The 14,394-nt window shown below is 33.0% G+C and overlaps 1 protein-coding gene across 3 annotated transcripts in view; it reads left to right on the top strand.

Annotated features, from left to right (window-relative positions):
• Nucleotides 1-14,394, top strand: part of CALCRL (calcitonin receptor like receptor) — a 104,539-nt gene that overhangs the window by 75,458 nt on the left and 14,687 nt on the right. For all 3 annotated transcript variants that reach the window (XM_030916460.1, XM_010370308.2, XM_030916461.1), the window contains 4 exons: nt 8,078-8,204; nt 10,828-10,981; nt 12,312-12,372; nt 12,455-12,521. In XM_030916460.1, the coding sequence (XP_030772320.1) occupies nt 8,078-8,204; nt 10,828-10,981; nt 12,312-12,372; nt 12,455-12,521 (409 nt within the window). The remainder of the gene's footprint in view (nt 1-8,077; nt 8,205-10,827; nt 10,982-12,311; nt 12,373-12,454; nt 12,522-14,394) is intronic.

Here is a 14,394-nt window from a genome sequence, read left to right on the forward strand (position 1 = left end):
CATTCAAATTTAACTTATTAAAATAACGTGTTATTGCTTGTATTTCTGCTTCTCAGTACAAATGACCAAAATTCTCATTTTTTTCTTAGATCACATCTGAATATATTTAAACAGTATTGTGAACTGTTATCTCATTTCCAGTTTCTTCATTTTCTTTTCAATTAGAGCAAGTATAGTTTTTCTTTAAGCTATAACTTTTCTCTGAAAATTGTGCATGATTAATCTTTTTTTTTTTTTTTTTTTTTTTGAAATGGAGTCTTGCTCTGTCGCCCAGGCTGGAGTGCAGTGGCGCGATCTTGGCTCAGTGCAACCTCCACTTCCCCGGTTCAAGCGATTCTCCTGCCTCAGCCTCCCACATCATTAATCTTTAAACCATATTTAAACACAGCTATTAATGAATTCCTACGTGGAAACCTATAGAGTTTGCTCTACTGATTACCCTGATGTTGTACCTGTTTTGACATATTGGAACTTTGACTTTTCATTTATTTAAAACCTGGCAATACTGCACTGTCAGAGGTTTGACAAGGACTGAGTTCAAAAGCAGTCATCTAGTGTTCTCTGAACAGCACACCCTTCACTGCCTACCCAGCACAACGCTTGCTCTCTTAACTCACGGTACGTTCATTTATTCATTGTAAATTTGTTATACACTATGGTCCTGAGATATAGCCTATTCTGTGGTCTGTGTCCCAGGTTTCCTTCAGCTTAACATTAGATACTATTTATTTAACTTTTTTTTTTTTTTTTTTTTTTTTGAGACGGAGTCTCGCTCTGTCGCCCAGGCTGGAGTGCAGTGGCTGGATCTCCGCTCACTGCAAGCTCCGCCTCCCGAGTTCCCGTCATTCTCCTGCCTCAGCCTCCCGAGTAGCTGGGACTACAGTCGCCCGCCACCGCGCCCGGCTAGTTTTTTGTATTTTCAGTAGAGACGGGGTTTCACAGTGTTAGCTAGGATGGTCTCGATCTCCTGAATTCGTGATCCGCCCGCCTCGGTCTCCCAAAATGCTGAGATTACAGGTGTGAGAACTATAGGTTTTCTTAAATGTTTTATTCGGTCATACTCATTGAGTCTATCTCCAAATTAATGAATTCTAATCAATTAGTGAACATAAAAATCCATCCCTCTCAAACTGAATGTTGTGAGAGGGGAAAACATTCTTATTCCATAATGTGAGATGGTGCCAAAATGTTTCAAATATGTCTATTTTAGCTGCATCTCATTTCCAGTTGTTCCAAAAGTGAATTGAAAATAATTGCATTTCTACATAGAGTATACGGTTTGAATGTGAACAGAATAGTGCAAGGAATAATGGACATGCTTTAACATTAACCTGTTCTGCTATAAGGTCATTGCTATTACTGGCTTATGGAGAAGAGTCCCAGGTATGGAAATAAAAAGTAAATACAGTTACTGAATTAGATAATTTGGACTTAAGATATAAAAAATATAAAGCTACAAATCCACATTAAATATGCATATTTTTATTCCTAGGGATATATTTGATAAATATGCAACTTCAGAATAGTGAATTTCATCATACGTGCTATTTAATTTAAGCATACCCAAATTTTCATGGCAATAGAATGACAATACATTTTGAAAATTATATCATTATTTGAATAGATTAAAATTTTGTTATTTGAAATAGAAAATAGAAATAAATAACATTTTTTCCCAAAAGTCATAATATATTTTACAATTGGGTTTTCCATTATTATAGACAGTTTATTTTTCTAGATCAAACCAACAGACATATATGAGAAGAAAGTCAAAGCACACTCTCAAAACTGTAGTTTATTTTTAGTATTTAGGAAAAAGAAAAAAACAGAGTGACTGGATATTATGCTGCTAACATTTGCTGATGAAACATTAAGATGTCAAAAACCAAGAAGGTCTTACATGAAAGAGATGGGGATAATTTTTAAAAAGAATAAAGTAAACAATTTTTCATTAATCATTAAAAAAGCTATATAACATAAAAGAGTATGAACTTCAGAATCAAAAAGCCATTCAGTAAGTTATGTTCTTTGAATTTAATTTACTCATTCTGTAGAACGGAAAAAAAGCCATCGTGGACTTTTAGCTTGTACTCTGTCACATGGCTTGTTCTTGCCCCTCAGAAACTTTAAGCTCAGGGCTTTGACAAACAGGGATGTCTTCCTATCTGGGATTACATTGTTTAATTTATGTGCCTATTTACCCTCCGCTATAATAGGAGTCACAGGAGGTCAGGGTTTTGCTTTGTATTATTCACAACTGTTTCCCCAGTTCTAGTAACAGTGCCCAAAATATTACTATCCAATAGTAAGTGACTAGCAGGAAAATAAAGTCAGAAGCTTTATTGCTTCCTTGAGAACTTCAAAATTCAAACTCAATAGATCACTTAATAAGAGTATAACCTTGAGAAACTTACCTCCATTTTATTAAAAGATAATAATGCTTCAAGGAGTTGTTAAATACGATAAGGACTTTCAAGTGCTTATCTCTGTGCTGAGGATATTCTAAGGGTTTCAAAAATCGTGGCTATTATTATAAATTTTGCCTCTGAAAAGGTTTTTGTTTGGTTGGTTGGTTTTGGAGCCCAAGAATCACAGGGATTCAGAAAGACGTTCTTCTCTTGGTTTCCTGCTCACTAGAACACCAGGAAAAGCAGCCTTACCAAAGCAGTTCACAAACAATAGAAAATCAGTTGTCCATACAAAATGAACATGGCTGTTCCTTATGCAACCTGATACTCCTATATTTCATTAAGTCAGCAGCCCTGAAATGCAAGGGCATGGGAGGAGGGAGCATAATGGAGGAAGAGTAATCATTTCTCCTCTAGGACCTTCATTGAACACCTTGGTTGGAATACTCACACTCTTTCTAATCTGGCCTAATCTAATTTGGATCACCAGCAGCCTCCAAAAGAGAGCTACTGAAAGAGGTTATAGACTTCTCATATGTAAACATGTGATTCTATCAACTTGAGAGTTCCATTGAATAGACAAAAGATAGTCACACTACTGATTCTTTTAATGTATTTGTTGTTTTCTGCCTATTGTTTGTGGCAGTGTTCAGATTGACGGTTTCCTTTTGGATACATTGTTAGTGTTTTTTGGGGGGAAAGATCTGAGAAATTGGAAATTAAATTAGATAAGGTAGAATAAGAAAGCAAATACTTTGCAGACTGTGCTATTCTTATATTGCTTGTACTTTCCCCTTTCATGATTCATTTTGCTCATAATTAGTATTGAGAAAAGTAGTTTGGAAGTTTTTAGCTCATGTCAAAAGCAAATGGAAAACAGAGGCAAGGTTATTGTCCATATACTGGCAGAACTTTGAAGATGGAGTACTATAATGTTTGGGATCTGCATGATAGTGAACCTGGCAATTTGGCAACAACTATAGAAAGAATGAGATTTCTTGGGAAGATAATTTAGATTGCTTTATGTATTGCCCTTTATCATATGGAAATTCTGTCTAATGCTAATTCCTGTTTGGTAAGAAAAAAATGACTATTTTTCTGTTTGATTGAGTTACTTAAAATATACATATTTTAATATAAAGGAAGTTTTACATTACTGAGGTAAACCTGCATGCTATTTTATTATTTGTACCTAAAACCCATTAGAGCATTTGATTAAAATCAGCAATATGATAATTATGTTAAAAAACAACAGCTAACTTAACATCGAGTGTTTATCATGGGTTAGATGGTTACGCTAAGAGTTTAAGTGATTTACTTCCTCTAACTTTCAAGTCAATCCTATGAAGTACAATTTTTATCCCTAAATTACAGATCAGAAAATTAAAAATTCAAGATCTTAAATAATTTACCCAAAGTCATGCCGTCAATAGATGGCAGAGTTCAGATTCACTGTCTGAACTACACATACTGACTTGACGCTACTTGCTTCTAAAATTGTTCCAAAAGTGAATTGAAAGACACAGTTTCATTACATATAAAGTATAATGATTTTGTTGACACAATAATATCAACTGCCTCTGTAACTCTGCTTGCCAAAATTGCATATTGAAGTAGCATTTTAAAATAATTATATGTAAAAAATACGAAATAGAAACAATCGGGACCCACAAACCACATTTTCTGTTCCGTGGTTATGCTGGGATAGAAAGGGAGATGATAAAATTTAAAGAAAGCGAAGGATTTTTGTAAACGTTCTCTAAGCCTCTAAGATAATTGCTTTTGCTATTTTGAATAAAATAAAAATATTTAAGAATTTAAGTTAAGTAAAATTTGTTACAGGTTAGTATATTTGAAAAAATATACAAATATTTTAGGGCTTCATTTGAACAAATCATGTGTTTACCAATGACATGTTTTTGGTTTTCACTTACAAGTTGATTCTATTTGTACCAATCTACTTACATGTGTTAAGGAATATGTTTAGAAACAAACAATATACATCGTCAGAAAAATCTGAGCCATTTTTATACTAGACATTGAAACCATATGTTACTTAGCATCTGCATTTGTTCAAGTTGCACAGTGCCTGGAGGTAGAAATGGAAGAAACTGAAGCAAAAGGTTAGTATTTTAGACAGTAGGACATATTTACACAACACTAAATGAAATGATGTGGCAATGGTCCAGTTTACTATAATTTGGGCAGCTAAACTGGATATCAGAGTTTCCAAAGCAGAAGTCTTTGGTTTGAGTTATATAGGGTGGATTATCTAGTCTGACCACGTTATTTGGGTAATTGTGTAAAACACTCTGAATAAACTTTAATGTCTTTGTAATGAAATTATTTAATGCATCTTCTTAAGAACTTGTTTTGTCTTGATATTAAATATTCAATAAATTTCAAGGGAATTTCATTCTATTATTTCAAAACTTTACCCATAATGATATTGTTTGGGTCTTAAAAAGGGAAATATGGTATATCCTTTTATCCCATACTAAGAGAATAAGAAGTCATTTGCGTGTGTGTGTGTGTGTGTGTGTGTGTGTGTTTGACTCACAATAATGACATTTTTGGAAGAGAATATATACCGGCAGCTCATTTTTAAGTACTTACCTTTCAAGACAAATTTAGGCAGGAGCAGGTTCAAAAAAAAAAAAAAAAAAAAGGGAATTCTGACAGGAACAGAAATACAGAACATCACAGAGGATGTTTAACTTTATACAAATAGTATTAAACTTTAACTGTATACAAGAGGATTAAATTTTTTCGTCAACTAACTACAGTTAGCATTTTATTTTACTCCCTTCCAATCTTTTCACATGTGAATATTATTAATATAAACAGTTAAAATATAAATGTATTTATTATGTTCCTAGCTCCTATCTTTCAGCTCTTCTATCATGTCTTATTTATTTTATTTCACTTTTTAATTGACATATAATAATTGTACATATTTATGGGGTACACAGTGATGTTTAGAAATCTATAATATATAGGGATTAGATCAGGATAATTAGCATATCCATCATCCCAAATATTTATAATTTCTTTGTATCGGGAAAATTCAATATCCTTCTTCTAGTTATCTTTAATTATTTTTCTAATTTTTACTATCATGCAATATGACCACATAATCCTTCTAGCTATTTAAAACTACATGTTAACTATAGTCATCCTACAGTGATACAGAACACTAGAATTTATTCCTCTTATCTAGTTGTAATTTTGTATCCTTTAACAAATCTCTCCCTATCTCCACCTTCTCCCTACCCTTTCCAGCCTCTAGTTCTACTTTTTTCTTCTATGCAACCAACTTTTTTAAAGCTTCCACAAATGAGTGAGAGCATGCAGGCTTTCTTTCTGTTCCTGGCTTATTTCATTTAATGTACTGTCCTCCAGTTCCATCCGTAACACAGTGAATGAGAGAAGTCCATTTTTTTTTTTTTATGGTAGAATAGTTCTGTTTTTGAAAGTCTCCTTTAATGTTTGCTTTCCTTTATTTCAACTTACTTCTTACGAATATATCTTATTTGCCATTTAAGCAAACCTTCTCAATCTTTTTGTTATAGTTTGAAAACTATGAAATTTTGTTATTTATAGGTATGTCTTAGCCAATGGACTTAGATATATGTGTGCTCAGCAGAAAAATGACAAAATCACCCAGTTAAGAAAAATGCTTTACTTTTTTCCCTTGATGGTAGCTGAGTTACTTATATTGTATTACTAAAACCATGTATATTTGCATAGATAAGCAGTTCCTTTCTAAACAATACTTGGCACTCAATAGACATAGCTAAGCTCAAAGCAGGCATTTTAAAATAAGACCATATGAACAAATGTTGTATGTCTATAACTTTCATCATTGAACACTGATGAATTACAGAAATAAACCACACATAATATAACTGATTTGAAAAGAACATTATTTACTAGACTTTTTCTGATATTCATTAACTCTCTTCATGCTCAATGAACAGAAAGTAATTATGTCACTGCTGGGGCATTTTATCAAAAATAGGATTGTCTTCCTCTCAGTGTTGAATTTTCCTAAGTAATAGCAGGAATCATGCCACTCTTCTGTTCAAAACTTTCAAAGATTCTTTTTTTCTATAGAATATAATCAATAATCTGTAGATAAGGCCTGATTACTGCCTGCGTCACTACTCCTATACACTACAAAGTCAGGCCAAAGTAAACCACTCTTTAATATGAAAATACTAGCTGGTTCCAGCTGTTTCTATTTTGATGGATTCCAGCTGGATTTCACATATTTGTTGGCATATGAATGTCTTACACACACTCAGCAGTCATTCCAAGAGCCATCTTGCCCATGAATCCTTTCATAGAAGTCTTGTAGAAGGCATATATTGACAATTTATAAATATTGATTTGCATCAAATATTCCTCCAGACTCTTTAATTACTAGAGCTATATATGGAATCACAGACCTGTAGCTGGAAGAAAGGCAATTTCAGAGGCAATATACTGTAAACTGCATTTTTAAATATAGAAAACCTTGGCATCCCATCCTAATTCTAATATCCTGGGCACACAGTCTATTTAAGATAAAGAGATGTAGTGATAAAATTAGGTAAAGGTCTCCTTAAAGTTTCCAAAATAGAAGCCTTTGGCTTGAATTATATATGGTGGATTATATAGGTTGATCATATTGATGGCATTTAAAACACACACACACGCACACACACACACACACATCATGAAATTGTATGCCTCTAGTGAAATAATTCCTCAGGTCTTCATATGAGTTCACACTTGACATTAAGTATTCAGGTACAAGTGGATCCCATGCTATTATTTTGAAACTTTAATCATAATGAGCCTTTGAGTAAATGCATTATAAAGGAGGTAGTGCTTGAACATAGGCAGGCAGTCATATGTGCATAATCTTCTTAGAGAGGAGGTGGATTCAATCTAAGAGTGACATCACTTATCATTAGTGGCACTTTTTGTTGAAATCTGCTTCTATGTGAACTCCACACAGTGAACTCTCTTTTGTTATATACAAGAGGAACTCTAGTAAAAGGCGGTATTACTTTTACCTTACATATGGCTGCACCAATTAGAAAAATTCAGTAAAGCTGAGCAAATCTCATTGGTTGCTACGTTTACATTTTTATCAATTCATCTATTCTGAATACTTTGTTATTTTTTCCAGATTGGTCTGTGTAATGACCATCATCACAACAAAACACACAGTTATATTTAAACAGAACAATATATATGGTATAATGAAAAAAGAGTTATCCACATGAGAATCTGACAGCAAATACAAAGTGTTCAAATTAATTAGTTGCATAAGTTTTGATCAATTATCTAACTTTACTGAATCCCAATGTTTGCAAAATGAGTTAAACTATTAATTATGTTCAGAAATTAATAGAGAAAGTCATGTAGAGGCCTTGTACAGGCAAATTTTCTAGCCCTATGTATATTTACCTCTACTGGAGCAACTCATTTGTCTCTAGGTTTTAAGCACTTACAGGTTTTCCCTAATTAAGATTTTATAATGAGTGGATTTTAGGGAGAAAAAATAATTCTTTCAAAAGTGGAACAGCTGCTATGAATTGGGAATGTATCTTATTTGAATAATGATTAATAAATAAACATTTCATGATGTGAACACACTTGTTTTTCTTGCTTTTTAGGAGCCTAAGTTGCCAAAGGATTACCTTACACAAAAATCTGTTCTTCTCATTTGTTTGTAACTCTGTTGTAACAATCATTCACCTCACTGCAGTGGCCAACAACCAGGCCTTAGTAGCCACAAATCCTGTAAGTAAACCAAGATTGTGCCCTTGGTTCAAGGGCCTAATGGGAAAGGGGGAACATGGCTGATATATGGATAATGTGTATAATTAAGTACACATATATGTATATTTTCAAGTCTGACATATATGTACATTTTCAAGTCTTTATATCTTGGGGAATATTGAGAAATATTTACCTTTCTACATTAGAATAGAGCTACATCTACTCTACAGAGTATTCCCCCAGAGTATTCTCAATATTCCCCAAGATATGAGTGAACATCAAAAAGTGTAATATATTTATTTGCTTCAGCTATTTATACATATACACATATCTTCACTTCATTTTATAGCTGTAGAGTCCTCCTGCTATGAGACATAATAGTTTATCACTACATAATATTTATTCAATCCAAATGAAAAACTCAAAGCAATGAACTCTGCATAGTTCGAAAAAATAGTACCTGCACATGGAAAACTTAAATAAATTATATTTTTTGTATCGGGTTGACTTTAAAAAGTCAATAAAACCAGGAAAAGAATGAACCGTACATATCCTACTTGAGATTAAACTTCATAGCATAACGTTTTAAAAGGAACTACAGTGTTCGATCTCAATAAACATTTATAAATTGCTGCCTTACAGGCCATATTTTTAAAACATAGTTTAAAATTTACTTATCTAAATGTATACATTTTGTGTAAGCTATATGCATACGTTAAATGTTTAAATTAAAATATCTGCATACATAAACATACATTCAAATTGTAAAAATTATCTGCTTTTATAATGTTTATGGAATATTTACTATATTTTGTATATGTGTATGTGTCTATATAAAGTGTTTTTTAAAAGAAAAAAATTAGTGACTGAAATCAGGAAGGGAAAGAATTGTTAACAAGTGGGTCAATAAATAGTCTCGTGTGTGTTTTATGTGTGTTTTTAGAGTAACTTTCAAAATTCCATAATTCCCTGCATTGTTTGCACATGTGCATCCGGATTGCTTAATCTTGTATATGCTCCACTCTAAAGTCATTGGATTAGAAAACACACTGGGGTATAATTAGCAACATAAAAATCTGGCTAATGTCCTGCCATTTTAGAGTGAATTTCTGTAAGACAAGGAGATTCAGAGTTTTGTCTTGAAGCTGCAGAGCATGAGATTCTAAATCTTGTATTTGTACACAAAGATGTGTTTAATAAACACATTATAAATTGTCATATATTTTGTTTTATATTACTAATGCCCTGCATAGAAATATTTTTCTGCAGTATGTTCTTAATTCTTTTTTATTGTAATGGTTTATCGATTAACTTTTTGAATGAAATCAAGAATTAGAAGCCCGATTAAATATAAATATTTAAAAACTCTTTAGATAAAAAGTTGAAGCTGAAATTTGTAATTTCTTTCCATATAGTAGACTATCTCATTTTCACCTTTGAGTGAACTTTAATATAATGCTGTGTTTTAAATAAAGGTACATTATTTAAAATTTAATGTTATGTATTCTGCAGATACATTTAATGAATAAATAGGTTTTACAAATATCCTTTAGTTAGGAGGCATTGTATATAATGAAAACAAAATTGGAATGTTCAGGTTGTAGATTTGATTGATGTATAAATATTAGCAAATCATTTAACTTCTCTGGTACTAAGCTTTTTTATGTATAAAATATATGCCTAATGATAATGTACACCTCATAGGACTACTGTAAGAATTAAATAAAACAATATTTGTAAAAGTATTTTAGGCTAACTCCCGGGCAAATGCCATTATTACTATTCTGTGATAACCCAATATTAACAATCCAGTGCATTTTCTTTTCAATTTTATTTTTGGTTAAAAAAACTATTTCAAAAATAATGATAATTGCCACTAAACATTTATTGATTTTCAGACTAGAAACTGGAGCCAATAGGAGTAACAGGTCATGTATTTTTGGGAAAGCTTTAATTGTATTCTCCTCTTTAAGGGAGTAAACTGTCACTCTTACTCTTTTGTGTTTTCTTTGCTGTAATTTGAATGTCTCTCTTCCTTGCCTCTTTTAAAGTAGAGAAGCAAAAATGGAGACCTCAGGAAAAACAGAAGGGAAACAATAATCCGGTCCTCTTTTTACTTACACAAAGCCCTCAAACCCCGTATTTGGATAGGATAACCTATGGATATATTAGATTATTATTTAATAAGCATTTGCATGAGGAGCATGTAATATGCAAAACTTTTCAAGTATCTGGGCACTTTTAATGAATTGGTTGTAAAACTACTATTATTTTCAGCAGAATGCAACAGTCAAGGGATTCATGATGATGTAAATAAGTGTAAAGTTATTTACGTGTGACACTTTTATACTTATAATTACATAATAACAAAAATACATTCAGAAAATACACATTCACTAAATAAAGTAGATTTAGAATTTAGGCTTTTTTTCTGGAAGATATACCATTATAAATCTTTGGAGTCTGTGGCTAAAAACTTCAAAGGCATCATTAGATGACTACGAAGACTGGCATTCCACAAATCCTAATCATTAATGTATAGGATTTTGTGTGGAGGGGAGAAAGTTCCATGTTTCCTGAGCTAAAACTATTGCTTTACATGTCAATTCATAAACAAGTAAATATTGTTTTTTTCTTCTCACAGGTTAGTTGCAAAGTGTCCCAGTTCATTCATCTTTACCTGATGGGCTGTAATTACTTTTGGATGCTCTGTGAAGGCATTTACCTACACACACTTATCGTGGTGGCTGTGTTTGCAGAGAAGCAACACTTAATGTGGTATTATTTTCTTGGCTGGGGTAAGTGTCATTATACATACTTGTTGATTCAATGGATTAAAGAAGCCTTTGGAGGATGCCAGGTTCCTCTGTAATATGAATATACCAATGGGTAATCATTTTTAAAGAATATCAGGTGATTAACTTTTGCCTATTATTGCAAATTGCAACATTTTAAGCAAAGAATCACTGACTCATCCATTGTTTTCAGTAGTCACAAGTCAATATATAATAGTGTCTTTTTTTATATTGAATATGCCAATGAATAGGGTATCTTGACTATGTAGTGACTAAAACAATAGAAGTAGAATGATAAATTAAAGATTTAGTCTTTTTACTATTCTGAATATTCATTTTTGCCACGTGTAAAATGAGAGCATTGGATTTAAACATCTTTTAAGTTCCATTCTAAAAATATTTGTTTAAAATGTTGTCATTTTATGACAAGAGTAGAGGGATTAGTGATTGAATAAAGGCATGCAACAGATTTATTTTTTTCCACACAATCTCCTGATGTGGTATTATTCACAAAGAAAACAGTGATACACTTCTGACATATTAAAAATAACTAGAATAATACAAAATATAAAGTGCAGAAATGAATTTAACAGGACTAGTTTCCAGAAACAAAACTGAAGTTGTACTTATCTATTATCATATATCTACCCTAACTATCTCTCTATCTATCTATCTATCTATCTATCTATCTATCTATCTATCTATCTATCTATCATCTATCTATCTAATCTATCTCTCTCTCTCTTTCTCTCTCTCTCAGAATACACAATTTTAGTGTATTCTGATTAACTTTATAAAGCATTGCTTAATTTTATATTTGGAAGAGCTGATTTAGAATGTTCAAAGCCTGACAGATTTTTGGTACATAAATTAATCTCTTTTATTCTCCTCTTCTTCAAATAATGGCTTACTAGTAGTAATCTCTCTCATAGTGGAAGTTCTTGTGATTCTCAACCTTTTTCCACATCTGATAATGTACCAAATATTGGCCAATTCCATCTCACAAAAAGTACATGAATGCTGAATTTCTTCTAATCCTTGTGGCTTAGGAAACACATGTTAAGAGTTAAGTTGTGAAGTCCACTGATTCAAAATGACCTATGAATTATAGTAGAAGAAAACATACACACATATACACACAAACACAAAAATGTAAATATCTAATACTTTATAATGTGTATTGTTGACTATACAAATGTTTATTCAACAAATATACAGTGGCTACTTTTTTTGCTTCTAGAGTATCTTCGAATTTTTGTATTTAATTACATATTTTTGAAATACCATCTGTAGAAAAAAATCCTATTTATTTTCTTTTTCTTTGGTATTACAGGATTTCCACTGATTCCTGCTTGTATACATGCCATTGCTAGAAGCTTATATTACAATGACAAGTAAGAAAATCTCTTTTTATTATTTCTACTGGAACAACGTAAAATAAAAAATTTCAACATAATGTTTTTATGTTTTCTCTAGTTGCTGGATCAGTTCTGATACCCATCTCCTCTATATTATCCATGGCCCAATTTGTGCTGCTTTACTGGTATGTAACAAATTCTCCTTTCCTTATCATTGCTCACATTTCAACTTTATTTCTGAACCATCTGGTCTATGATATCCTTCAGAGTCCCAGTGGACACAGATGGACATGCATGTTCACAGTGCTTAAATGAGTAGGGTTTAGTGAAGGTATCATATTTGATGTATAGGCAGGAAAGGCAAAGGAACTAATTAGTAAGGGATGGTGAGCCATTGGGGATCAACAGTGGAATGCTGTTATCACAGGTAGACCTGAAGAGAGAAGTGTTAGTGTACTGAAATGAGCACTGGGAAGAGTCACCCAGTAAGAGATCTGATTTTGATTGGAGAAAAACAACCACTGCCAAAACCACAGCCTGGCAGAATAGAAGCAGCAGAAACAAAGACTCGAATTTATCTTTATTCCCATACTCTTATCTTTTTTCCCCCCCATTAGCCAGATGCAGCAAATGTCTCAGGGCAAGGAAGTCTGGATGAAGCTGTTCGCAGACATCAGTCTCCTGTGGCACAGAGAGGAATAGAGGATGAATTAGCAGGGGGGTGAGAGGTGACAAACAAGATAAAACAAAATACCTATGTAAATTTTACATTATAATTATTATCATTTAATGTCAGTGCACCAATTAGACATTTTAGTGTGATTGCAGAAAAACAGAAGTCACATTTGATGCTTTTATTACACTATTATTATTTTTTATTATTTTAATTGAAAAAAGGTCTTGCTCTGTTGCCCAGACTAGAGTGCAGTGGAATGATCATAGCTCACTGCAGCCCCCAACTCCTGGGTTTAAGGGATCCTCCCACCTCAGGCTCCTGAGAAGCTAAGACTATAGGTATACACTACTATACTTGGATAAATTTTTTAAACATTTTTATAGAGACGGGATCTCACTATGTTCCCCAGGCTGGTCTCAAACTCTTGGGCTCCAGGGATCCTTCTGTCTTGGCCTTCACAACTGCTGGGATTACAAGTGTATTACATTATTTGAATGAGAAAGTAAATTAATACAAACTAGCAATCTAGCATGCTTTGTCTCAGAGAGTATTAGAGATCATAATGCAATTACAGTCCTTCAGAGTGGTATTTTAGTTACAGCTGCTATTCATTTTTTTTGTTGTTGTTATACTTTAAGTTCTGGGATACATGTGCAGAACATGCAGGTTTGTTACATAGATATCCATGTGCCACGGTGGTTTGCTGCACTCATCAACCTGTCATCTGGGTTTTAAGCCCCATATGCTTATTTCTCCTAATCCTATCCCTCTTCTTACTCCTGATCCCCCGACAGGCCCCAGTGTATGATGTTCCCCTCCCTGTGTTCATGTTTTCTCATTGTTCAACTCCCACTTATGAGTGAGAACATGCAATGATTGGTTTTCTCTTCCTGTGTTAGTTTGCTGAGAATGATGGTTTCTAGCTTCATCCATGTCCTTGCATAGGACATGAATTCATTCTTTTTATGGCTGCATGGTATTCCATGGTGTATATATGCCACATTTTCTTTATCCAGTCTATCATTGATGAGCATTTGGTTTGGTTCCAAGTCTTTGTTATTGTGAATAGTGCTGCAAGAAAACATATGTGTACGTGTATCTTTATAGTAGAATGATTTATAATCCTTTGGGTATATACCCCGTAATGGGATTGCTGGGGCAAATGGTATTTCTGGTTCTAAATCCTTGAGGAATCACCAAACTGTCTTCCACAATGGTTAAACTAATTTACACTCCCACAAACATTGTAAAAGTGTTCCTATTTCTCCACATCCTCTCCAGCATCTGTTGCTTCCTGACATTTTAATGATCACCATTCTAACTGGTGTGAGATGGTATCTCATTGTGGTTTTGATTGGCATTTCTCTAATGACCAGTGATGA

This window comes from Rhinopithecus roxellana, chromosome 14, assembly GCF_007565055.1.
Source record: "Rhinopithecus roxellana isolate Shanxi Qingling chromosome 14, ASM756505v1, whole genome shotgun sequence".
Lineage (NCBI taxonomy): Eukaryota > Metazoa > Chordata > Mammalia > Primates > Cercopithecidae > Rhinopithecus > Rhinopithecus roxellana.